Raw genomic sequence first — 27,801 nt, 5'->3', positions numbered from 1 at the left:
GAAGATATCGATGAATAAAAATATATGATGGCCAACACTAAAATATAAAACATAAATATTTTTAATGATTTTGTTTGAATAAAAATAACGAAACTACCTGAAATGTATCCAAGTATCCAATAAATAACATCAAAACAAAACTGTAATACGAATATACATAATTATAAGTAATAAAATGATAGTGCAGTATAAAATATAATATTAAATAATTTATCAAAACTACCAAATAGTATATATCATTCTAATTTATCAATTAAACTTTTAAAATCAATGCGATACCAACCGTTACTATAAGGAGTTTGTATTGGTAATTTTCGAAGGTCTACGTATCATATACATTTTTTCATAGTTATTAATATGCTATAACTATTTGGTAGTATTTTCAAGTTAATAGGACAAAGTGAGAACTGGGAAGTGGAAAGTACAGTGAGTAGTAAAAATCATTAGTGTTTGCAATTGAAGTTTAAAAGAAATTGTGAAACGTACAAGTTTCAATAACGCGTTACATAAATATTAATTATTTTGGTTTATAGTCACTTTAAAATCAGTATCAATATTTTACCAATCGTATACTAACTAACCTATTTTTTCGATAATATTTCTCATTTCTAAAACCTTTATCATGAGATTTACTTGAAAACAACTTGCATTTTTTAATTATTTTTTTACTTAAATTTAATAACTAATCTTAATTTTTAAAACTTTAAAAAATTAAATTTTAAAACATAAAAGTCGTTTTGACATTTTATGTCTTTGCTTTGGCACACAGAATCGAAAAGCATTACGCTTACCCTGGTTACCTGGTTACCCCTGGTAACGGTTTCCAAAAACACAAAAGACATAAAATGTGGTACTTCATTGCAAACTCGTATGCAATTTGATTCTTTTTCTACCGGACCTCTTAGATATAGTAAAAATGATTACGGACCCCCTTAATAAAAATAAAATGTTTAAACAAATTGTAACAAATTTAAATATGCTTACAGATTTTTTTAACTAACCAGTACCATAGTCATTAATCAGTAAAATTGGCATAAGTTATGTTTATTTTGGTAAAAAAACATAGCCAAAATTAAATTCTCTATTTGTACATTATATGTGAATGTTTATGTTATTATTTTTTTCAAGTCATTTAAATATGATCAAATTATAATATAATATTTACCAATAAATCACCGAATTCAAATTGATATAGCAATTTGTCAACAAATTTTCTGATCTTTCTAAATTCAATCTATAAAAATAAATTAAATTATATTGAATATATTTATTTTTGACTATAGATAATTTATTGATGTTGATAAACTCTATACATATTTACACATTATAAATTACATTATTTTTTATAAAATCATATTATTAAATTTTATAAAACCTTAAATTTAAAAATTTAATTTCTCGTTAAATATAATAATTAAATCATAAAATTGAGTAAATCACTATGATTATTATCACCCGTATTTTTGAACACATTTACATTGAAAAAAAAGGGAGACGTTATTCATATCATTCGATAAGTCGATAATGTCACTATAATAGATAAAAATAAAATTGTATTAATCACTTTGTCAATGTTATAATGTAATTCATTTTAAAGTCGTGAATAAAGTAAATACAGTAATAAATAAATTAAAACAACAAATATTAATATTATATAAAAAAATAAAAAATAAAAAATAATTGTTTGAAAACAAAATTCAACAATTTTACAGGAACTTAAGACATCGCATACATAATTGATGACTGTTAAATAATACGATTATTGATGTATACGAGAGATAGTTTAACAGACCGACGCCTATAGTTATCTCCACGGAACTTGTTCAAGAATCCATTTCTGACTAGCTTGATCAGCACAACTTTTGAGCACAACACTGGATTCACTGGAAGGCAAGTCCAGACACAAGTCGGTGTGTATATGAACCAAGTTCATTGTCTGAAATTGTACAACAATAATATAAATAAAGTCTAAATCGAGAGTTTGGGCAACCTAACCTAGAAGTGTGTTTATTCAATACTGTGGTATCCTTTCTTATACTTATACTATTTAACCACTGACTATTGGGTATGTAGAGTTCAGTCTCATCCCGGTTTTATGAAAAACATATTAAATCCGGTATTTTGTATATTTATAAAAGTTATTTGTCTTATAGAAGTTAGCTATATTATTTTGTAAGCTTAAATAAAAACAGAAGACTATCAACAACAGCAATAAAATATTCAATAAGATATATAAATTTAAAAAAAAAATTTCACAGAGATTTTCAAATGTATTAAAATCAGGGGGAATATACTAATTTTTGAGAATTCAACTTATAAATGTATGTTTCACATCCTGATTATATTATTGATGCTCAGAGCATTATTATTATTTTCATACCTTTGTAGACAATGATTTAACTAAAAATTCAAAATCGTATGGCCTTCAGTCTCCCAAAAAAAGTTAGTCTATACTACATACAAATTATTCAGTTATTTGTTTAATTTGACTGCTCTAAAACTTTTCGCTATGTCGGTGAAAAATGTTCTATCTACCCTTGAAAATACGCTCACCTCGGCATCGTATTTCCAACGCTGCCGTTTTTGACCTGTACAAGCGACAATCCGGACCTTCAGTGCAATTTCGTCGAGCACTTCCAGCTCGGGAGTGTCCAAACACACAGACTCGTCGGTCATCAAGGACCCCGACCACACGCTGGAGTCCAACCCTTCGTCCGGTTCCATAACGAACATGAGCGATAGGGATGGACGACCCTGAACGTCGCACCCTCTTATTCCGACAGGGCCCATGGGCTGATTCAGCGAACCACGTCCAGATGGTTTTTCTAAACAACGGTTCGACAACATGTGTTTGATCTAAAACAAAAACATCATGTAACAAACATACATTCATTAAATTTCATCAATTTATAGCCTCATGCCAATTAAGGATCTATTTTACTAGGTTTAATGATCATTGTTTGTACTTAATTTTTTTGTATTCGTTGTTTGAAAACTAAAAATAATAAATGCACCATTGTACCTTCACTAAATTTAAATCCTAGTACCACGATATTAAATAATATTTAAATGAAATAATTTGTATTTATCTTTACTTGTGATGTAAGTTTAAAATACGATAAAAGAAAACAATTAAAAAGTTATAAAGTATTAATAAAAGTAAAATAATAAAAACACATACATTGGTAGTTCCTTATTAAACAGACCTTAATAAGTATGTTACAATATAGATAAACAACTTAAGAAAAAGTGTAAAAGAAATTATGAAATTTATTCTAGTTGTTAGCTTATGAGAATAGTCTAAATTAACTCACAATAGTAATATTACCACATTAAAAATGTTTAGGTTGAATTAAAACGAGTTCATATCAAAAAGTGAATGGAAGAAATTAATTCAATTCTTTACATACTACATACAATAGAGTAAATGTACACTGTTTACACTGTTTAAGATATTAATTGAAGGGATAAAAGTGTTCACTGTTCATAACCGCTTTTTGAACAAAACTTATTATAAATAAACCAAACTACTGAAATTAAAAAAATATATAGGTAAACAGAATAATATAAGAATTTAAAAAAAGTAAAATCTCTTATTATTGATTTTTATATATTATTATTAATTAACTTAGAAAAGTAAAGATCAAACTACCAAAGATAATTGAATAATAATTATTATTATTTATTTTGAAATTTTTTCTATAAAGCAGTAAAAAAACAATACTTAATAGTTATGGCATCGAAAACGTTACGAATACACAATATTATGTAAGTTAAACTTGACCTTGCACCATAGATAATTCAAAAAGTTCAGATCCGATAACACGAAAAATATTACCTTGCCAAAAAACCTTTTATCAGTTGGCAAAAAGTGTTCCGGCCACACGTTTTCTAGGTACCATTTGAATCCTTTGCACTTCAGACGGTCTTTAAGCTCTAACCTCGTCCTAATCTGCTGTTCATCGCGATACTTGTCTGCTTCTACAAACACCAAAGATAAACCGTAATTAAAACCGACGATTGTGCTACAATGCACAAACTTACCAGGGTTGAATTTGAAGTAAAACTCCTGCCACTCGTCCATCCAAACCAATGCAACACGAGCCAAGTTTGTATACAGTACATGAGATACACCACCAGGGAACGTATAGGGAGATGATTTTCGAAACACGTGCCCGACATGAGAACACGGTGCTATTTCAATACTGCCACCACACTGCCAGACCTATACGTACCAATAACGATAATAGTTTATAATTATTTTAATATTATCATGTTTTATCAACAAATATTCCAATGCCCTTCAGACAAGTCCGTAAAAGATAAATACAAGTGCGCATATTTTATTGCAAAATATTTATAAAATTAAATCAGTCAATTTGAGAAACCTTGAATTAAAAAAAAATACGCAAACACAACCTATATAATTTGATATTTTACAAAGTAATACATGATTAGACAAATGGTATATTATGCAGGAATTTTAATTCGTAGTATAATAAAAAAAAAAAAATGTTAATTAAAAACAAAAAAGGAGTACAGAGCACTTGAAATATTACAAAATTAATTTATAATTCAAAAAAATACATACAAAATATATTAGGCCTTACAATAAGGCTCAATTAATAGTGTAAACAACGTTTTTAATTGTTTTATTAAAAACGCATCAATGAAACATTTATATATGTGTGCATAATAATCATAAAAACTTCAAATATTTTAATTTGGTATTTAATAGTTTATTGTTTGTATAAAAAGTTAAAGAAAATATTTAGAAATTGTTGAAAAGTCTTATTTCTACTTAAATTTTGTCATTTCTGAGGGGGTGCGAAAATTTTAAACACGGCCTTATAGAAAACATGCGTTGCACCTACCCTAAATGAGAGTTCTAGATTTTCTCCACCCCAAATCTCCATCCTTTCATCATAGCCACCTAATTCGAAAAAGTATGACTTGTCTATGGCGAACAACCCCCCAGCCATCGCCGGTGTTCTGAACGCCTGAGTGATATCCCGCTGTCCTTTCATTATATCAGGTGTAGTCCGTGTGTACCACCGAAAGTGCAAGTCCCAGTTGAAAGCTCCCCAGTGCAATTCGAAACTTCTGACGTAGGCAAACGTCTCATCACTTATGATATCGATCACTGGACAGACTACGCGTTTCCGATCCTCTGCCACTCGACTCACTAAGGCTTCAAGCCATCCTGAAAAATTAATAAATACGTATTATATTAACCAAGGTGAAAAAAATGCAATTGTAGCATCTAAATGATTTACCTAAAGTGCACTCGCAGTGCGCATCCAAGAACACCAATATTTTGCCTTTAGCTTGCTTGGCTCCCATCAAACGCGCTTTAATCAGACCAATCCTTTTCGGTGAACGTATTATCCGTGTTAAAACTGGTAATTTTGAAACGTAATCATCCAATTCTTTTTCCAAAAATTCTAGAGCAAAATAAAAATGTTAATAGTTTATAATATTATTATACACCAATGATAAGTACTTGACTACTGTAATATTTAAAAGAACTTATCCCTATATAGTTTCGGTAACTTATCCGATTGAAAAATCATCGATATAAACCTTGTTTTGTTTACTGTATATTATACAACTTTTAGAGCATGGTTCTTTCCACACATTTTCATTGATTTAATAAAAATAATTATTAGTTACATGACAAAAAAAAAAATGTGAAAAAAAAAATTATTATGTATTATTACAATTGATATATTATATGCCTATCAAGAAAAATATAAAACAATTTTTTTTAAACTATAGTTACAACCAAAACCAACCAGCATTTTAATTCTAGGCATACCTCTGGTTAAATATACATTAAAAATAGCACAAGTTAAAAACATAAGTTCAATCCATTCTACTGTCTCGGAGTGAACCGTGACCCAACAAAACATAGAATTTAAAATAATATACTTATACACCATATAGGACGTACAAAATTTAAAACTATATTTAAGAAAGAAAATACACGAAACATGATTGTTCGGCTTAAAAGATAAACAAGAAAATGAACATTTGTAATTTTAACATAATTCTACAGATGATATTAAAAATGAACCTTTATATTATAGTGGTTGCAATATTATTACTTTTATAAAATGTGATGATAGAAATACGCCCCAAGGCATCAAGTAGGTACATCGTCTAATTTCATACGTAGGTACCTATCAAAGAATGATTTTAGATGAGAGAGTATTTTTTATTAAATCTGGCACGACAATTTTATTATGTTTGTTCCGTTGGATGGCACATTGAATCGTTTTAAATTATATTTAGCGAAAGCCAATTTAATCAATTGTCATAATGTTACATCTTTCTTCCCCGAGGTTAACGTACCTACTCAATAGTCGATTTACATAATACGAATCGTATGAAACCTAAACATTACTGCAGGCCATATAGTGAACTTCTTGTCGAGACTCGAGTGCTATTATAATCATTTCGATTATGAGTTGGAAGGTTTTTATTTTATATTTTTGACAATGACTCACTCGGGTGGTTCGAGCAGAGAGACTTAATGACAGTCATAAAAATACGATCGCATATCGATATCACCTATACATACATAGTATATGATACGATATCTACGTATAATATATATTATACATAGACAAAATAATAATATAGGTATCTAATTTCGATCGAAATCGATAAATTGTCCGTCTATTTTCAATTATTTCTTATGAAACCTAAAGAATTTATGGTAATATTTAATTATCTTCAGCAAAACGAATACACATTTGATACACTATAACGTGACTATAATATGATGTATATTATTATTATACATTTAAATGAGTATTTGAAGAATATGCCCATGGAAAAAATCCAATTTACCCGATTATGTGTTTAACACTAAATCATAATAAATTAGATATTACTAATATACCTTAGGCGTAACCATGATTGTAATAAATAAATAAACTGCAACATCACAACCTAAATATTGAAAAACAATATAATAAGCACGTAGTTTTATTTATCAAAATGTTCACTTCGTGACCATGCTATATATAAATATTATTTTTAACAGATACAGATTGCCATTCAAAAATGTCTGATTTATTTAATAATATAGTTAAGTAGATTTTTATAGGTGTAGTACATACTTCGAGTACTGGCATCGTCAACTAGAATGATCTCGTTCAGCAAATGTTTTGGCGAACGATCTATAACGCTCTGAACCGTCCTCATTAACGTCGACCAAGCCTCGTTGTGGAAAACAATTATTACGGTGCTAGATGGAAGCTTATCGATATCAATCTTTTTCAGCCTACATCTGTAAAGTGTTATACATTTATCAGTATATCTATCGGCCATTATATTTTACGTTTGATGACCACGAACGCTGGAGAAGATAATTACGATTTTTTTCTGACGTCCGGCAACGACCTGTTCAACGGTATTCGGTCACTGGCCATCAGGTTGAACCTGTTAATTCTGTAGAGTTTTTGCATCTGTAAGGACATATGAGGCGGTATAATGACCGGATTTCCATCGCGTCCTTCCTTCGGTTTTGGATCGAACATGTTTCGATTGAGTAACTCTATGGAAAAAATAAATTGATCACGTATAAAATAAATATAGAGAAAATAGTAAAATGAAAAATACCACGCAAGAATATAAAAAACACATTTTCCAAAAAATATTCACAACACGTTAACCCTTTTATTTTTAAGAATTAAAATCATATAAGGAAAAAATGTCACGGCCAATGGTTCATTTCACAGTAAAATTGCAGAACCATTACGAACTTAAATAGGATATGGCTAGTTAGTAACGTTCTATAGGTATTAAGTATATTCTTTTTTAACATTCGTTATAAAAGTGTAAAAGAAATATACCTTATTATTATAGTTATTATTTATTTACCATCAGTGAGATTCGCACTTGTCCCCGCGTTGTTAGCGTCCCCCAAATAGTGACCAACGACTACATGCAATCCTTTGTGATCAATAAATTCTTGTTGGTCTCTTTTTAATCTGAAACATAGGTCACAAAAATGTATTACAATCATACACATTTCGAAAATTCGTTACTAAGATAAATATCATTGTCTAATAATATCCGATTCATTTTGTATCTCAAAGTACGAGTAGTATATTAAAATTACCATTCACATTATATTCACATTAGTTTTCTTTATAGCTATTTAAGTATTAAGTAATAGATGTTTTAACCTTAAGTATAAATACTACAAACATTATATGAATTTTCAACTACAAAAACAAAACTACTCACAAATTTTGACATATTTCGTAAAAATTTTAACTTAAAACGCTTATGAAAAAAATTGTGACTACCTAACGATTTTTTATTTTTTTTTAACTACTTACAATAAAAAAAACTTATTTAAAATCTTGTATTTTATTTTCAAGCTTTAAAAGGACATCCGAATTTTTTTATCAATGTTTCAAAAAAAAAATTCTTGAAAAAATCAAAAATTTCAACTGTCTATAAATAGCTTAAAAATAAACCAGAATATTTTAAAAATATAGCTGTGTATATATTACGCTTATATAAACAGTTGATGAAAAATTTAAGTATTTACAGCGATTTGTTTTTGAGTTACAATAAGCAATATAAAAATGTCTGTATAATTCACCAAGAATATTCACTTTGTCATCGGAAAACACCCTTGAAGTTTGAAATTGAAACATTATTTCGACAATTTATGCTGTACATAGACACAAAAACAAAAAAAAACATACAACATTGTAAAATCAATACATTCATCACATTCAGAATCTAAAAAAAATTTGTACAAGAATAGAACTAAAAATACGCAACACAAAAATGTTTTATTTGGTAAAACAACTATTTTTTAGAATCTTGAATTTGTTCTATAATTGATTAGGTACTTGGGCTTATAAATATTCCAACGTTTTTAAAGATATATTCATATATATTACTCGACAAAATATTATAGCTCAGCAGTTATTAGAGATAATATATGAAATGATAAGGGTATTAATTTAATAAATAATAATACAGTTGAATTTTCTTGATTTAGTTAAAATGTATGTATTATGATACATAATAATCTGAATAAATACCAATTAAAGTTAAAACAACAATAAATGTAATACTAAAAGTGTTTGATAGAGAAATATTTAAGTAATTTTAAAATAAACTAACTTTTATACAATTATTCCAAATTCCTACACCGGTATTATATTGATTACAAATACAATAACTATAGCTATAACTCTATTTAACTAATACTTAATAAAATAAAACATTTATTTATATTATACTCTTGATATAGAATAACTCGATAATTTTAGTTTAAATAATTTTTATTAATTTTCTGATGTTAAACCAGACACAAAGGTGCGTTCCTAGTTTATAATATTCCGTTAATCAAATAGATATCAATATATTTTTATTTTGCATATTTTAAGATTTTTGGAACAATGACTCTATACCTTAAACCTTTTTATATTTTTATGTAATTTTCTGTGCATATTTAAGTCATTTTTGATTTTAAATTATAAAACTACTATTATTTATTTAAATCATGATTTTAACAATTCAAACTATAGAGTTTACTCTTAAGTAACTACTAAGTCGTAGTTTCGTAATCCATCAGGTACATAGACAGGTTAGGTCCATCCATAGACAATTTTCTTTTAAACATAATTTTAAGTTAGTTTTCGCAAACCAAACCTACCGGCGATCACATAAAATAACTAATATAAAACGAATGGAACAAACGTGTTTTTGTAAAAATGTACACAATTTGCTTTTGTATCTTTCAAATTATCAATCACGGTTCGATCGTTTTTACCGACGGTATAACGTATAAATTACAATCAACAACAATAGAATGAAAAAATACGATGAAAAAAATGGACGAGCGTTTTGAAAATTGCCAGCAAATGTAATATATCTCAAAAACACTCTAAGACGAGCAGTACGTGTGTATAGACACGACTCCTACGTCGTTTTGCTCGAATAACTTTCAAACTGTACACAGTGTTAACACACACACACAACTACTCGCATTTGTTCTGTACACTGCACTGACACAACAGCTAGACGAGGCATCGTTGACCGCTCATGTGATACGCGATTGTTTTGGTCATAATTTTTCGGGTCCCACGTCCAAACATATATATATATATATGTATTATTTATTATATAAAGAGTAATTACATCATACGATGTCTTCTTCGCTTTCGTCGTTATGGTTGGCGACGATTGCAGTTATATACCGGTATCACTTATATATACGTTACGATATTATACCCAGTCACTATATACCCGTTTAAAATTACTACAATCCTTTTCTAAGGCAATTTTTATACATTTTTTCAAAACATAAATTTATTTTTATTTAGCTTAAAGTATGTACAGCACTAGGTTTTCCTAAAGAAATTCAAATTTTTTTGATTTTTTTTTTATCATCCACAAAAATCTTCTAAACGAAAATAGAAAACGATTTTAAAAATGTTAATGTATTAAATATTTGTTTTATTACAAAACAGGCAACACCACAAAAACATATACATATCATAATATTAAAAATATTCAATAAATTAATAATAATTTTCTACAAAATAAATATTGTAAGTACACAAAACTCCATGTTAATTAAATAAGAATGACCGGTCTTAGGTATTAAATAAATAGTTCTATGTATTTAGAGATAATATAAACAAAGTATCAGAACATAACTTTTGAAGGCAAACTCTTGCAATTTTGATCTATTCGTCAAAAATTCAAACTTTTATTAATAAAATAAAATATAACAAATGAGACTTTTTAAAAAAATATTATGAAATTTAAAATATAGATTATCTTTAAAAAATAACTGAAAAATAAAAAACTACTCGCACTTAAAAAGATAGTGAAAAAGTAGATTTTCCGTTAAGTTAGTGTAATCATTTATAAAAATAACAAAGTATATTAAAACATTTATTTTAATACAAAAAATGTAATGAAAATTATATAATGAAGCCATATAATCAGATCACCCTCATAATATAAATGTAGTACACATATGTATATACGTATAATAAATGTATCTACTACACATAATCGTATGTGTACATAATGCAGGCTACAGTTAATAGTTGTAACCTATATTATATTAAAAATTCTGTAACAGTGCGAGACCACGAGGCCGTGAATAACGTTCTACTCGTCATTAAGAAATGAGGATAAAAAATAACAAAATAACATAATATAATAATATGCTCTAACTTGTGCAAATTCGAGTCGAATCGGTTACAATAGTCGCGACGATGATGACGACATGACGTCCAGTCATAATAAGTACTCGTATACTGCCTACGTGAGCTGTGCCTCACTGGTCATATTATTATAATATACTTAAACGACACAATTCTATATTTTAATACATTTTTAACGCCAAACATTTTTCTTCTACCATTTCCGTTCCGAAACGTTAACAATGTGAAAATAATATCGATGACGATATAAGCTGTTCATGCGGTAGTGCTTATTTCCGTTTTTCTTGTACCAATGTACTTGTGCAACTGTTGAAGGAAACCCAAAACAAAATATTGCGAGATATCTGAAATTTTGCCGGCACAACAAACCAACGACGCGGTTTCCACATAAAAACCCCGTTCCGGGAAGACGGGAATCACTGCACCAGTGCAAAAGTAATACACTATTATAATATCTACTCGTATACCTATATAGTGGCGCTGAAGTGTGCCTACTCATCGAACAATGAGCGTTGCGGTATCGTGTCTCGTACAACTGTCGTGACTTTGGTTTCTATACCACTTCCGCCGCCCCCGTCGTCGATCTTCTTTTGTCTCCGATCGATTATATTATGTTACAGTATAATATATAAGTATAGGTATAGCCACCAATAATAATGAGAACTACAACCGTGGACGATCAGTGTATAATATTATACCCTTTGTTTTTCATCCGTACATTTATAGCGGTACCTACAAGCGCGACAGCAGGCCATTGGCTAGATCAATGACGACAACGACGTAGACGACAGCTAGGTAACCGCGAGGTCATACGGTGCATAACAGGTAAACGGTTAGGTTACATAGTGCACGGTTTTCTTGGATATTTCACACGGCGCGTACGGGTTTCAAACATAAAGTCACCGCCACCGCCGCCGCAGAACTCGTTTGTCACACAAAACCAAAAAGAAAAAAGAAAATTCCATATAAAAGAGTAATTCTATTACTGCGTACATCGATAATATTATTGAATTCAACGCATCCGTTTTACATATATTATTATCTGCGCCAACGATAGCTTTACGAGCTATTACACATTACGCTGCTGTACGTGTGCAAATGAATGTGTACGAACAGAACCTACTACGTAATAATAATATTATAAAAGTATATACGACGGCTGAAAATCGTCGTGCGTATTGCTTTTCTAACGATTTAATAGCATAGGATAATAACAATATAAAATATTCTAATAAGATAATATGTTCCACTCTCGAGACACGATATCTACGATTCGGACGATGCACGCACTCTGCGTAACTGAAACGCGTGCTAAATGGACGCTTAGACCTAATGTAGGACACGAATTATAGGACACAATACGAATATTATTGTAATATTTCGTATACACTGATTCTAATCCAATCATCCTGCAGACGTTCTAATATATTCGGTATATCACACCGACAAACGACATTTTCATACTAACACGAGTATTGAAACGGACTGTTGAACCAATACCTATTCAACTTTTACATTATATTAAATAATAATACCATGAAGAGTATACAGTAGTATATAGTATAGTATAAGAGTATACCATGATGATGATATAATATGATTTTGTGATTTATCATCTACTCGCGACCTACGGATATTATACTGTTATGTATCGACGTACCATAAATCCAAGTCAAATACGACATTTTGCGGGTTTCTTATACAATAAGGGGCACGCCACAGTCGCTTTAGTTAAGTTGCCAAATTTACAGCACGCGTTTAAATTATGAACCGAGTTAATGAATCAAGATACCAATTAATCCAAACCAGAGGTAGACTGTAATAGCGGCCGGGGTCCATTGCAGCTCCGACTTGGGGTTGACAAAAATCCTTTGTTATAAATTTGTTCAGTATTTTCCTGTACAGTTATTTTATTATCATTCGTTATAAGTTTTACAAAATCGCATGAAAATTATGATATAAAAAGTTAATTTTATTAAATTATTTAAACAATTTTGTAAATGAATACAAACTAGCATATCAAATTAAAACCGCTATTGTAACAAACATAATATTTTTAATAGGTGTTTTTAATATTTCTTTCTCCCCCTACCTCCGTCAGCTAATTCTTATGATTGCTTCTATCCAATTAAAATAACCTTTAAAGTTCTGCATAAAGCTAGTTTTACAGCTAAAACTTAAAATACATAATATATTATAGATATAAACAAAATTATCATTAAACTATTAAACAAACACAATATAATGTAATTTGTTAGTTTACAGTGTGTGAATATTAGTAAGCAATTGATCAACTAGTCACAAGATTAAGGAAAGTGTGGAAAATAATAATTCATTAAATCATTATAGGTGCACGCCAATTTGTAGAAGCTGTTGTCAAATATAAATATATGATCATGATGAATTTTACATCCAAAATTAAACCCATTGTGACATTAAGAGTGTAAAACACTTGAGACAAAATAAGAAAAAGTATAAGTGTATAACGACACTAATTATTAACATCACAACACTTTGCCACGGTTACGTTCTTACCTATGTCTAAAAAACATATCCGTCTAACGTCCCACACGTCTACTGCAATCTTCATAAGTCATGTTAATTTACACACCATTCGGCACAGAGCGGTTTTTTGTAAGAGTGTTGTATTTGAATTTTTAATTAAAACTCACTACTTCTGCTAACACGATATGATTCTTTTTCGGCAGTGATTTGATATGACGTTTTATGGCTAAATAAAAATGTTACTGTAGCTAAGAATAAAAACAACTAGGAATAAAAAAATCAAGAACCCAAAAATAATAATATATTATACGTGTAATGATTTCTCTTCTAGGGCTTTCTGACACTTAATTACTATGCACAACTATGGTTTACTGCAGTCACGAGTCTTCTGACTGGCAGAACCCTATATGTATTAGTCACGATTTTCCGTGTTAATTAATTGTCGGTTGCACTGGCTAAGTACTACGTACAATTTAAAAGTTATAGTTGCCATAGATCAATTGCATAATAATCATTTGTCTCGTATAATAATTAAATGCTCTATTCAGAAAATATAGTTCATTATAGATATAAAGTGTATCCAGTAACTATTTGCTTTTGTTCGGATTAAATTTATTATCGAAGGTATTTTTATTTTAACAAGAATATTTCGTATAAAACACTATGAATAAAATAATAATTAGCTTATTAATTACCATTTATCCATTGACTGGAAATCGTATCAATGTGTTTCTCGATATTGTAGTTTATGATCTCAAACTATATTGATTTGTTTTAACATTTTTTTCGTACAACGATCAAATATAAAAATTTTCACTTTTCATATTATAATTTATTTATTGAATAAACGTTTTAAAATAAAACATGTAAGTTACTTGTTTTGACTACAGTAATATTATTACTTTATGTACCTATATTATAATTTATTTCAAAATAATTACACATCTTCAGATTTAATCTACAGAACTATATGAAGACGAAAAATATATACCTTTTACTTTCCTAATAATCGTTTTTGTCCAGTAACCACCACATATTATAACTATGGTATAAAATATTGTGTAATGAGATTTTCCATTTATCAGATTGAATTATATGAATTTTAAAACAAGTTTATGAATCTCAATTAACTATTTTTTAGACTAACCTAAACCAACCATGACCATGCCTAAAGTCTATATCTCCATTTCATATACACGAAGATAATATAGAAAAGTAAATTAGAATTTAAATTGTATTTATTATTTATTATATACCATTAATAGTTATGTATTTATTATTACTATTATAGATTTGCTGCACTTCAAAAAATAATAACATGATAACTGCAACACATTATTAACATTTAAAAATAAAATGCCATTTAATATTAAGTTTAAAAAAAAAAAAAAAGATAAGCCAAAGGTGTTACTAATTTTGTTGATTCAACTCACTTTCAACTAACTGAAATAAATACTATGAAAATAATTGAAATAAGTTATACAAGCCGGAAAAGATAAGGAGGTATCGATTTCGTTGCCATATAATATGCTTTTTCAATATATTTTTTCCTATAAGACTAGGAAGTCTCAATTATATTGTTATATTATTCTAAACGTGCATAGTATATTATATTCGCAAAATGTTCATAGAATTATTTACAGAATATCAAAAATACGATGAAAGTATATTAAACTTTAAAAATTATATACTGTATCGACACTGTAATGTCAATGTCCATCCAAATTGGTTATTGCGGTCTGAACGCAGTTAACCATGCGCGGTCTAGTCGGACGACGTCTCCCGCGCACATTTATATCCTGCTGTCTACCGTTATAAAATACGCGTATGATCTTCGAGAACATATTATTTGCATTTGGTCATTGAAATCGTGTTCAAGTTCGTTGATAACCCCGTATAGATGACCTAGAATATAGTGAAACGGGGTTAAACAAACCAAGCAATATGTGTCACGATAGAAAGGTCGAATAAAGCAAAATGTAAACTCCAAAGTATTTTACTGGTTTATTAAAAATATCTGTAGATAATTTTAACAGCCCTTGAAGTTACTTTTATATTCGGTTGAACATTGATGAATCGTCTAATAAGATAATACAAAAAACTGATTTCGAAACCCAAAGCATTGATCAACGTATTAGACATATTTAAAACTTCGACGAAATTTAACGATATTGTAGATAGATATATCATAGTGGTTATAATAATATTATTATATATTATAACTAGACTAGATTGGTACACCATATCATAGCTATAACGAGCTAACAAATTTAGTGGTAGTATCTTTATTTAAATACTCATGTTTTAAGCAAACCTTTATCACTTTATAGTATGTTATGATAAGCACATAACACTTTTTTCAATAATACATCGTATTATCATTTAATATATTTTACAATCACAGCAATATTTTTAAAATTTGTAGCGATTTATTAAAAAAAGAAAAATAAATGTACTTAAAAAGTTCAAAACATTTTTTACATTATGCCTACTTAATACATAATATTATGTCATTTATATACATAATACGGAACTAATGAATACTATACTTTAAAAAATATCATCTATACATAAGCACTCTTCAATGAGTGATAAGTATATTAAATATATAATATATATTGAGAGTGAAGAGAATGTTCAGAGAATTCGAGCGAACTATTCAGTCATTAAATTAAATATAATAATGAAATTCTAAAAAAAAATCAAACGTACAATTTTACAAAAGTAAGTTGTAAGAAAACTGCACTGTTCATATAGATAATTGTATAATTTTGTATGAATAACCTCGGCAGGCCATTGTCCAAAATAAAGTGATTACGTTCGTGAAGATAATCACATTTCCAGCCATGATATAATAGATCATCGTAGTGAGAAATGGCCAGTGCCCAATAGTCATACAACAAAAACTCATCTACAAAGAAAATAATTTTTTATTGCGTCAAATTTCATTAAAAATATTTCAAATCATGATTTTAAAAGTTCATATATCTTTAACATTAAAGTTGTTGAAAAACTAAATACCTATTAAATTATAGCAATTTAGTATTTATATAAATTTTTTTAGTAAAAGGCCAATAAGCATTAAGCCTGCAAAATTCTAATCATATAAATGTGTATAATCTGTAAATAAAACAAGTAATCACTCTTTCAGCTATTTTTTGTAAGTAAGTAATTAAAAATAATAATTTGTGTTATATAAAAACAGGACTATTGTTGTGTGTTCTATATATTACAAATTTATTTAAAAATCACGTAAACCAAATCTTAAAGATTTAGTAAAAAAAATAATACAACAACAATAACATTTCTCTATAAACAGCTGTAATTTCAATAATTTTATCAACAGCAGAATAAAAATTAAAAAATATGGGTGAAAAAAAAAGGAACTTGGGTTCTTTAACTACCCGAATTGGCCAAGTGTAAAATTATTTTCTTTAATCGATACGTCGATTTCAATAACCACCAAAAGAGATATATTGAAGCAAATCTATTCAACTATACAATACCATATCTTACCTAATAACTTACATAATAATATTATTATAATATTATACAGACTACAAACGAACAGATGCAGTATACCTACCTTTATTCGTGATTTAAATTTGTTTAAACACATATATTGTATATATAAGCAAGATAAGTAGCTGGGTGCAGGTGCGTAATATACACCACGAAACGTATAGAGTGGGCACTTCTAGTGAAAGGGAACAACTGATTGTAAACATAATATAAATAATAAACATACATACGTAGTACGTACCTACGCTCTTTATGGTCTCTAACTATCGTTTTTTGGATGACGCAAGACGTAGCCAGTAGATAGGTTTAACATATAATTATTGAATTCATAATTTTTACACACAGACGTTGACAACCGTCGCAACTGTGGACTATATAGATAATTCTTTTAACACTAAACACCCATTATCTCAAAAAGCATTAACGTTTTTTAAAATATTTTTACACAACTACAATAACACTAATGAAATATAAAATACAATTTCTAACGAGTAGTTAATTAGATATAAGTAAGTATTTAAAGTTTAGATAAATGAAGTACCTAATGATCCAATATCTAGTATTTTATACAGGGAACTTCCACCCTACTAATCTAACTTTAAACAGTACTAAATACTATTCGTACTATAAATCGTTTTAATCGTTCGAAAATATTAATTTTTATACATTGTAATTTTCGGTCAAATATTTCGCATTGGAATACGAAATTTAAAATGTACGTATTATGTTCTTCTATTTTCGTTAAAAAGTAAAAAATTAATAAGATAAAACCTAGAAAAATAGATATTATTTCCAAAAATATTGTTTTGTAATAACATTATAAAATTATGTAAACAAAAAATGTTTTCAAAAACATTAATACTTTTAAATATAACGATGATTAGTTTTTACCGTTAAAATATCGTCTTATTTAAATTATAACTACGCATATAAATAATACAGTACCACTACTATAGTACTATGTAATTTCTGGTTGTTCAATACCGCAAAAAATAAAATGGAAAATAAAAAAAATCTTATAATCGTATTTGTTTATACACACATATACATGCATACTACAACCTAACGCTTTTTTCGTCCTACATATTATAGAGCAACACTATCATCTAATACATATTTTATGTGTACGATTATAATATTAAACAAAGTGATGGGGACAATTTTTTTTCAAAAATATACAGTCTCCTTACTTTTATTTAACGATACTAGCACAGAATACTCGACATGCCAACATGTAAATTCATCGTTCTGAACAATTCACACTACAACACAATACAACAACAATAATAACATCGAATGGCTTCAGATGTCTTTGAAACAATTGTATAATAAATCATCCCTAAGTCCGATCTGAGACTCTCATCGAGAATACGCCCTACGTTATATACGTGACATACAAAAAACCGCAACACACATTTGCGTTTAGTACCATTCCTTTATAATATTTAACATTTAGATTTTTGAAGATCTAAAAACAAAATCCCTATCACTTCATCTCGCACGTCGAATCGGTAGATTTAAATGTCTGCGAGCGGCACGCGCTCGCACGCAAACAACGAAAATTAAGTGGTGGCAAAAAAAAACCAGTGATGAAATCACGTACGTGCAATATAATATATAAAATACCGTATATTATTATGACTGTTAAAATTGAAATACCTATTTATGCCCGTGCCTTCTCCATCTCGGAAGCTATAGTCGTGTTCCGGAGTTTTTTTTTTATATATTATACTGATATTATAATAGACCGAATGGGAAGCGAATAAAATTTAACCGATTTTTCAAGGACTGTCGTCGTCGTCGGAGAAGCTAGGAAGAATAGCAGGATGAAGAGGAGGAGGATGCGAACGACCTGCAGGCGATGCGCTACGATTGGTAATTGAAACCCGGATCGGCATAACTATCGTATTGTTATGTATTGCCTATATATACCGCGAGCACACTGCATAATATTATAATCATTTACGCGGTCTATAGGCCCAACACGCACTCTTCTTCATTTTCTTTTTTTCGACACATGCAATTTGAACGCACCAATTATAACATCTGCGCACTTGTCGGCCGTTTTTCGCACGAAGTAGATATAGGAGCGGTACACACGTCATATTTTTGCCTTGTATAATATGGTAATAATATTGACACACGATACACTCGAATATGCGACAAGTGACAACGCGATATTTAGCGAGGGCTGCAAGTTTTTTTGATTTCCTCCGACCATAGTATTTTTATTATTCATCTTGCCATCTCATCCTCGAGTAGGTATAATATGCGTGTGTAATTCAGTGTAACGCGTCGTACATATGCGCACGTCTAAAATCTAATAGGCAATCACTGTGTTCACGCGCAAAATTACATTGAATCGCGGAACGACGTTTTTACAACTCCCACAATATTATTATTTATAATAATAATAAAAATATAACGAACTATAGCGGTGGATCGTATACACATCTTTAGTGTAAGACTACATAAATATAATAAACATAAACTGCAGATTCCATGCGGTTATGTTACCACCACGCCTATTATTGAGGTTTCAGTGAATTATTTATTTTATTTTTATGGTTTCCGAATAAGCATAAACAAGAAATAAATTATACAATACTTTATTACTTGAAATGTATGTGCTAGTCAAATACTCCAAACAACTCGACAGTAACACAAAATCCAGACCGTTTAAATTAATAAAATCCAAAGAATATAGCCATCGAGTACCTACACAAATCTATTTTATACGTAAAAAATAATTTATAATAATAATATAATATTATTTTAATCCAAAAACCTACACATAGGCTACAAAAATGTATTGCATTTTGGCAAAAGTACCCAAGTACTTACAAATATGACAATAACTTTTTTCACACACAAAAAATCTACAGCTTAACTGGAACACGAAACCTTCTCGGAAGTAGAAACATCGGATGGAAACATAAAATAAAAAAAATTTAACTGTTAAAACTATTTTTTATAATTAAATGTTTTTTTTTATTATTCGCATTGTTTTTAAATGTCTATTGTTCGGGGTTCTCGCAAAACGTGACAACTAAACTGTTACAATTAAAACCAAACAATACATTTTATCTAATCAAACAGTTACTTTGCTATAAACAAAAACCAATTAGTAGGTAATTGTACAATCAGTATATTTTTTAAATATATTTCACTATACGTATCATAAGAATTAAAATCCTAATAGCATATTATATTGAAATCTTTAACTATCAATACGTGTATAAAAGTACAGTTATCTACGGTTATCTATTATCCAACCGAAAGTTCGAATCATATTTTTTCAAGTAAACATTTGATTTTCAAATCAAATAAGAATATATAAGTATTTAAATAAGTATAGTACAATGTTACTTTAAAATTAATTCATAGATGAAAGCTTAATTAAATCAAAACGGTATTTATCCTCGCCTTTTAATAAAAATCAGATCATAAATCTCCATATTATTCTACAACCATAACCGATATTTCAGACGCCCTGGTCGAATTAGAATACTTGGTTACGAGTGTAGTCATTATCAAAAAAAAAAAATTATCGGCTTTTACTATTATGCAAAACTAGCTCTAAATTTAAATAATTTATAAATCTTAAAGATTAACACTGCTCCACTCTGATGAGGTTATTGAGAAATCACACGTAAAAACGCAAAACGAAATAGCCCACCCCGCAATTCCACTCAATATATTAATGATAAATCATATACCTATACGTGTAACTACTGCAGTCACCATCTAAGTTGTGTCAAATGCGGTAAGGATCGTTCTACTGCAAAATAAACTAAAGATTGGAGTCTCCTGGCTGTATGTGCATTATAGGTACTTTGGTGGGGTCAAGTGCATATGCATCACGATGCATAATCATGTAAAGATTGAACAATGTACAAAAAATTGACAAGGTCCACAAAAAATGTCTCTACGCGTTGTCACGAATTCAATACATCCACTCCCGGCCCATCACACTTGCAGTTAACAGCCATTTGATCAATATCCAATACTTCCAATTCAATGTTTAGAGCCCTGAACGAATTAAAAACCTTATAAAACCCTCTATTTTTTTTACTCGCCATCTTTTTAAATAAATTTACAACAAACTTTCTTTAACACAGTATTAATTTTCATCATAAAAATCTTTTATTCACAAATATCATTATCTACTTGAATTGCTCATTCAATATTAGTATATTATGTTATATATTATTAAACTAGTAAGAGCGTTCATATACTGAAACATTTAAAAAATTAATAAATAAATAAAATGATTTTTCATTCAATTTTGTTTGAACCGTGAACCGGATAAACGAAATACATTTTTCCCTATCCTAGTCACTACTATTAAAACTTGAGTTGCATTGTCTTTTTTTGCTACACAATATTATTATTATTATTATTATTATTCCAGCGGCATCGATCTTCTCTTTTCCCATCGGGACAACGACCGGATGAAATCATTCAACGTGAAGACTTGACTGAATTTTGCCGCGTGCTCGCACACACACACAACATTAAACATAGCATAATAACAGTCAATATTGTGATACGCACAATTATTTTTTTCATGACTACGAACTTGGACTTTAAAAATTTTAATTTTATGCACAATAAACTCTTAGAACACATTTTGTAAAAGTCTGAGGATCTATACTAATGATACGTTGCTTTTAAACACGACACGATGATAGTTATACCAAATATACTAAAAAAAACATATTTAAATATTTAAATATTTATGATCCGATGTTATGTATAACAAAGTATCTATGCGATAGTTATTCCGATCCTGTTTAACACAAATTTTAAATTTCTCAACATAAATTATCTTATTATTATATGTTTTGCTATCACATTTTTTTTATTCCATCATACAAGTGTGATTTACCACCGATTATTTACACAATGCGTAACATACACATTAAAATATTCAATGAAAACATTATAGAAAATCCTGATAAGATTATACGAAAAATTAGCGCAATCGCCAATTATTTAAACCATTATTGAGAAAGGTATTAACATTTTTAGATGTATACTTACATCAATTTCGTACGTTTTTTGTAAACAAAAAAAAACGCGTCTACTTCAAACCCGTTAAAATATAAGAACAAAGTTCATCATTTTTTTTACAAAAATATCATTAGATATAGGTACAAAGGCCGTGAATCAAAAATGGTACATGAAGTGATGGTTTATTTTTTATTTTTTATTACAAAACATTTTTAAAAAAAAAAAACAATTACTGTAATAAACTAATTATTTTTTATTTATTCCATCTACCGATGGATTATATCATTACTTAACCTTTTACCTACTACCTAGGTTAACATAAAATATTATTTTAACAAAGCTTTCTAATACCAAAAACCATTAAAGGATTATTGTTATGGGTAGTAACCATTGGTTACAATTTTATCGATATAGGGTCATGATTAATTATTTGTATCCATGACTACCAATAATGGTTATAGGCTTATAGCTAACTATAGATAGTCATTGAGTAAAAATGCACACAAACGACATGTACGTCAATATTATCAGAATAACTGCAAAAACACAACCTACATAGGTGTTTACTTAACCATAATCTAATATTTTCGCCAATTTATATTATTTATAATAGTATTTTTAGTTTTTCAGATAAATCGTAGATGTATTTTAGGTATAAATAAAAAATATCCTATAGTAGTTATATTATTACTATTTTTTTTTTTTTTTTTAACCGTATATGGTTATAACAGCATTTTGACAATGTGATACAAGAAAATTATTGTTTTTTTTTTGCTTACGATTTAAATACTTCAACCACAAAAAAATAACATTATAATATTAGACCTATACTACCTCGTATACTACATATCAATGTATCATTTTCAAGTTAGATATTTAACTAAGCAGATATCCGACTAGGACCGTATACGGCCAATCATATAAATCTCATTCATCAATTATTATTTAGTTACTAATAAAGTAAAATCCTAACCAACTATCTAATCTAAGCTACACATAGATATATCACTACAGAATACAGGAACATTCACTGACGTCTAATACTACTTTGTATGTACATACGATCTATGTATTAAAAAATAATCAGTGGAACAAAATAAATTATAAAGGAACATACCTTAGAGACACCCAATCGTCGTCTTCGGCGGCAGCCTGGTCGACAACCGTATCCACGGGATCTTCGTTTTTTGACCACAATAACAAACACGACGTGACTATAACAGCGATCGCCCACGGTAGTCCACGACGAATCCTTCTGCGACAACCCACGACCACCATGATGACGGAAACGAAGACAAATACGACAAAATTGACTTGGGGCGCATCCCACGCGAACCACCGGACAACTGTGGACGGTGGCGTCGACGTTTAACTAGATCATTGAAATCATAGCGGTGACAATAACATTATTGTTGATAAAGATCTAGGGAGAAAAAATTCGAATCCATCAAATAATCGAAGTGCAATATTGTTACAGAATATCGGACGACGTGTCTCAGCAGTACGTACAACAACGACCGGCGGTGGTCGTGAGGTGAATGAGAAAGAGTACTGAGTTGAGACCTTAACAACCGTCACCGTCGCACATGTTATAACATCTCGATACATGTTACATTTTTATTATTACTATATTTTTGTTACCGGTTGCTGTGGTAGTGGCTATTTTGGTGGTGGAGGTGGTAACTGGTATAATATATGGTAGCCTTGACGTAGTCGCAGACGATGTCTCCGGGCATCCTCCGTCGATACGCGAGAGCGCCATCTGCACAAGAGCGCGTCCACCAGCCCAGGAATCTTTTCGAATAGTCGTCTCGTCATTGCTTTAAAATAATATGATTATTATGCATTGCAGCGTGTATGTTTCAATCGTCTAATGTCCACTGACTAAATAAAGTGACGATAACAATAATACGCACCGATGTATAGTATTATTACTATTATTATAAGTTACAATACACAAAACCAAAACACCTGTTGCTACTGTCGTGGTCCGTCCCACATCTTTAACATAATATGGCGTATTGTTTATTGCGTAATTCACACACAAGTACACAACAGACCATATAATATTATTGGATATAGTTTTACATTATATTGTAATGTCGTAACTACTAACAAAGGCTTGGGAGTTGGGACTTTTTTGTACAGTTTTTTTTTTTTTACTTTGTAAATTCTAAATAGTGGACTTAAGGTTTGTTTTATTCGCAATAATATAGATTTGATTACTTAAGGTATTACTTTTTACTTGCCTGGCGATTGGCAGTCGAATACATACTGACAAATGGCAATGATTTAGATTAGATAATACAAATACTTTTCGTGGGCGATAATAAACGCGACAACAATACGGTTTACAAGTATTGTTGGTAAAATTTGAGCGTCAACAATTTTCATTTCCGATTTTGGTTTTTAAAGTTTTAGAAAAAAGTTTCTGGTTCTATGTAGACATGTAGTTAAAGATAATATACACAAACTAGTATTTAAAAGGAAGTTTTAGTATTTTAACTAAGTTTTAAAAGTGTTTAATGGTAGGCAGTTTTAATGATATTTTCAAGAAAATTAAAATCTTTTATTGATTACTAAATATTTTACAACTTAATAAAATACTGTAAACAGTTACGGTATAAAATGTATAATTTATTTAAATGCATATTCGTTATTCCATTTGAAAATATTTAAACAATTTCAACATTTAAAATAGCATTGTTTGTTAGTGCCTAGCCCCTAGATTTCATGCAGTAGTATACTCTTGTCACGTAGGTATATAATAATATTGTTTATAATCTCTGAGACAGTAAAATGATGTGTTAATGCGAGTTGATATGATTTGTGTTAACAAAAACCGTGCACGGTTGATACATTTAAGATAAAAATAGGCGCCGAACATATAGAAATTTTAAATATCAACAAAAATAATTATTTTAATACCTGCATAATAGAAAAGTTATTCATAGTTGATTAAATTCAGTACTAACTGGTCCAACTTTTTAAATATATTATTTATAGATTAACAACATAGTTGTAATCTGTATATAAGTATAGGTACACTCAGGGCCCCCACATGGGGGGGGGGGCTGATGGACCTTGAGTACAGGGGCCCGGCTATTTTAAGGGCCCGTGGTATAATAAAAAAATTAATATTTTTCCAAAAATTGTGATAGATGGTAAATTGTATTTTTGGAAGTCTTATAAAGGGCCCGGTCAAACATTTAGTACAGGGGCCCGAAATTGTATGTGGGGGCCCTGGGGGTACACTGAATATATAATAATAGGGTATTATAGTAGATACTTATTAATACCTATGGTTAAATTATATAAATAACGATCTTAAATCTTAATACCAGCAGTTAACAAAAAAAAATTTCATTTAAAGTGGCAGTTCTGTACACTTCTGTACACTAATATCTTATTTACTACGATTTTAGATAAACAAGATTGTTTTTAATCTTTATATACATGAAATTCTATCAATTAAATAGATTTTAAGTATACCTAATATTTATATTAAATAGCATTTACAAATAATAATACTATACTTACTTATAACAATAACAAATTATTGCTATATTATTATTTTACAATAATATTGTATTTTATTAATTATACGGCATTATTGAATTATCGTTATCTATAACGATATGTGATTTAAAAGGATTACTAGAATCAAAGAACAAACTAGCTAGAATATATTACTATAAATACTTCTTAGTTTACCATAATAATAAATTCGAACTGCTATTGACAAGAAATAAGATAATAATTAATTGAAATATTTACATATTTTTACTGATAAACACAAGGCACAAGCACAACGTATATTTTGATGAAAGTATACATTTTTTATAGCATATTTAACATTTTACAGTTTTCAAAACATTATTTATAATTCATTTAAAAGGGTATAATTATACTTTTATAGCATTTTGTATCTTTAAAAAATTTTACTTACCAAGTTGAGAAAATAAAAATAAAGAAGTAATCAACAGATTGGATATACCAGTGGAATGTGGAAACTAACATCGCACAAAATAACATAGTAAATTGCCTATATTAAACCCCTTAAAAAATGTTCGCGTTTGAATATTGAAACAAATTTACACGTCATAATTGATAGAATTATTACTTATTATTATAGTACCTAAGAGGAGAATATTTAATATAAACTGTGCACGAGTGAAGAGTTTTTTGTCGTATTAAACTTATTTTTAAACGATTTGTATGAATTTTAAATTTTTCATGCACTCAGTTATAACAAATTATTATCAAATAAAAACAAAAGAAAACGTACTTTTCACTGGTTCATTTTCTTCGACAAACTCCGATAATGCGTAAATTGGCTCTAACATTATATAAATTAATAACTATGAACGATAAGCATAAAAATCGTAAGAACTAACCTGTAAGAAACCAGTACGCGGATCTGTCATCTTGCTACGCGCGCGTAAATGCGGATAACCACGACTCGTTCGCGTTTACGCGCATAAAAATCTCTTGCTGTGATTGGTTTTGGTATCTTTGGTAAACTTTTAATATACCAGAGCGGTTATACACGATAGAAGACGGAGATTATAAAAAAGAGACTCGTAGAGACTCGTGCGGACAGAGGCGAGTAGGCGACGACGACGTCCTTCGACGGTCAACATCGAAGACGGTTCTTGGCGTTTGGCACGCGCTCCGCTCGAACGGCCGACGAAACAACCAGTGTCCCATGAGCGAACGATCTCTGTTCTCGGTCTTCATCTGTTGAGAAAATTGGCGGCGGGTTACTTCAATCGCCGGTCGCATTGCACCTACTTCCGGTGCTGTCGATAATTGCATATTAATTTTACACAACCGCGATAATCTTCACGGTTCCGACGACGGAATAACAATTGTTATTGACATGAATTACAATATTTATCGGCCGGAAGTGATCGAATATTACAATATTCACGGGACAAGCCGCGTTCTGAGGACCAGGACCGTATGCGGCGGCCCGTTCGGCGTGGGAGCGTCCGTCACCGTTTCGAACGGAAGACTGAGCCGTCCGTCGAAATTTCCACATAACGAGTCCACTGTGTACCAGGGCCTCATGCTGCGAGTGTTACGAACAATAATTTTTTTTCAATTATTTATCAGGACCACGATTAAAGATATATTATGTACCTTATATTATTATATTATATCTTTAATCGTGATCAGGACGAATGTTTTTAGTCATAAATTGACGTACCTTCGTTAAAAACGTTTTCATAAAAATAATTTATCTACTCTTCCGAGTAGTACCTCCATAGAAAGAATTTTTAGTGTTTACCAAAAAAACTTAATCGTGTAAGCAATGAAAGGTACCTAATGCGATTAAAATGTATTTGATCACAAAACAGTACGCTATAAATACAATACTTATATTATGTAAATGCATTGTATTAGGTAATGTACTTATTATTATTATCGATGATTAAAAAATATACTTTAATACTATACCTACGGCTATCACCTAATAGTATTCATAGGTGAAAAAATGAGTCAAGCCATATAGTTTAAGAAATGATACAGATGGAAT

At 29.5% G+C, this 27,801-nt stretch overlaps 1 protein-coding gene across 3 annotated transcripts; it reads right to left on the bottom strand.

The window, feature by feature from the left end:
* Positions 1-1,551: 1,551 nt before the first annotated feature.
* Positions 1,552-27,248, bottom strand: LOC114123782 (polypeptide N-acetylgalactosaminyltransferase 13-like). Of its 3 annotated transcripts, none has more exons than XM_050203483.1 (12): positions 26,657-27,248; positions 23,901-24,079; positions 23,377-23,682; positions 7,891-8,000; positions 7,384-7,564; positions 7,128-7,297; positions 5,277-5,444; positions 4,875-5,203; positions 4,045-4,225; positions 3,839-3,981; positions 2,554-2,856; positions 1,552-1,936 (listed from the first exon to the last, which is right to left on the bottom strand). In XM_050203483.1, exons 3-12 carry the CDS (start codon positions 23,535-23,537, stop codon positions 1,805-1,807), a joined length of 1,878 nt encoding a protein of 625 aa, XP_050059440.1. In that variant the 5' UTR covers positions 23,538-23,682; positions 23,901-24,079; positions 26,657-27,248; the 3' UTR covers positions 1,552-1,804. The 3 variants fall into 3 exon arrangements, with proteins under 3 accessions (XP_050059440.1, XP_027842674.2, XP_050059439.1); XM_027986873.2 differs by lacking the exon at positions 26,657-27,248 and adding an exon at positions 26,548-26,580; XM_050203482.1 differs by lacking the exons at positions 23,901-24,079; positions 26,657-27,248 and having other exon boundaries at positions 23,377-23,841.
* Between the last annotated feature and the right edge of the window lie 553 nt (positions 27,249-27,801).

This window comes from Aphis gossypii, chromosome 3, assembly GCF_020184175.1.
Source record: "Aphis gossypii isolate Hap1 chromosome 3, ASM2018417v2, whole genome shotgun sequence".
Taxonomy (NCBI): Eukaryota; Metazoa; Arthropoda; class Insecta; order Hemiptera; family Aphididae; genus Aphis; species Aphis gossypii.
The sequence above is the reverse complement of the archived record's forward strand: the minus strand, read 5'-3'. Positions and strand labels throughout refer to the sequence as shown.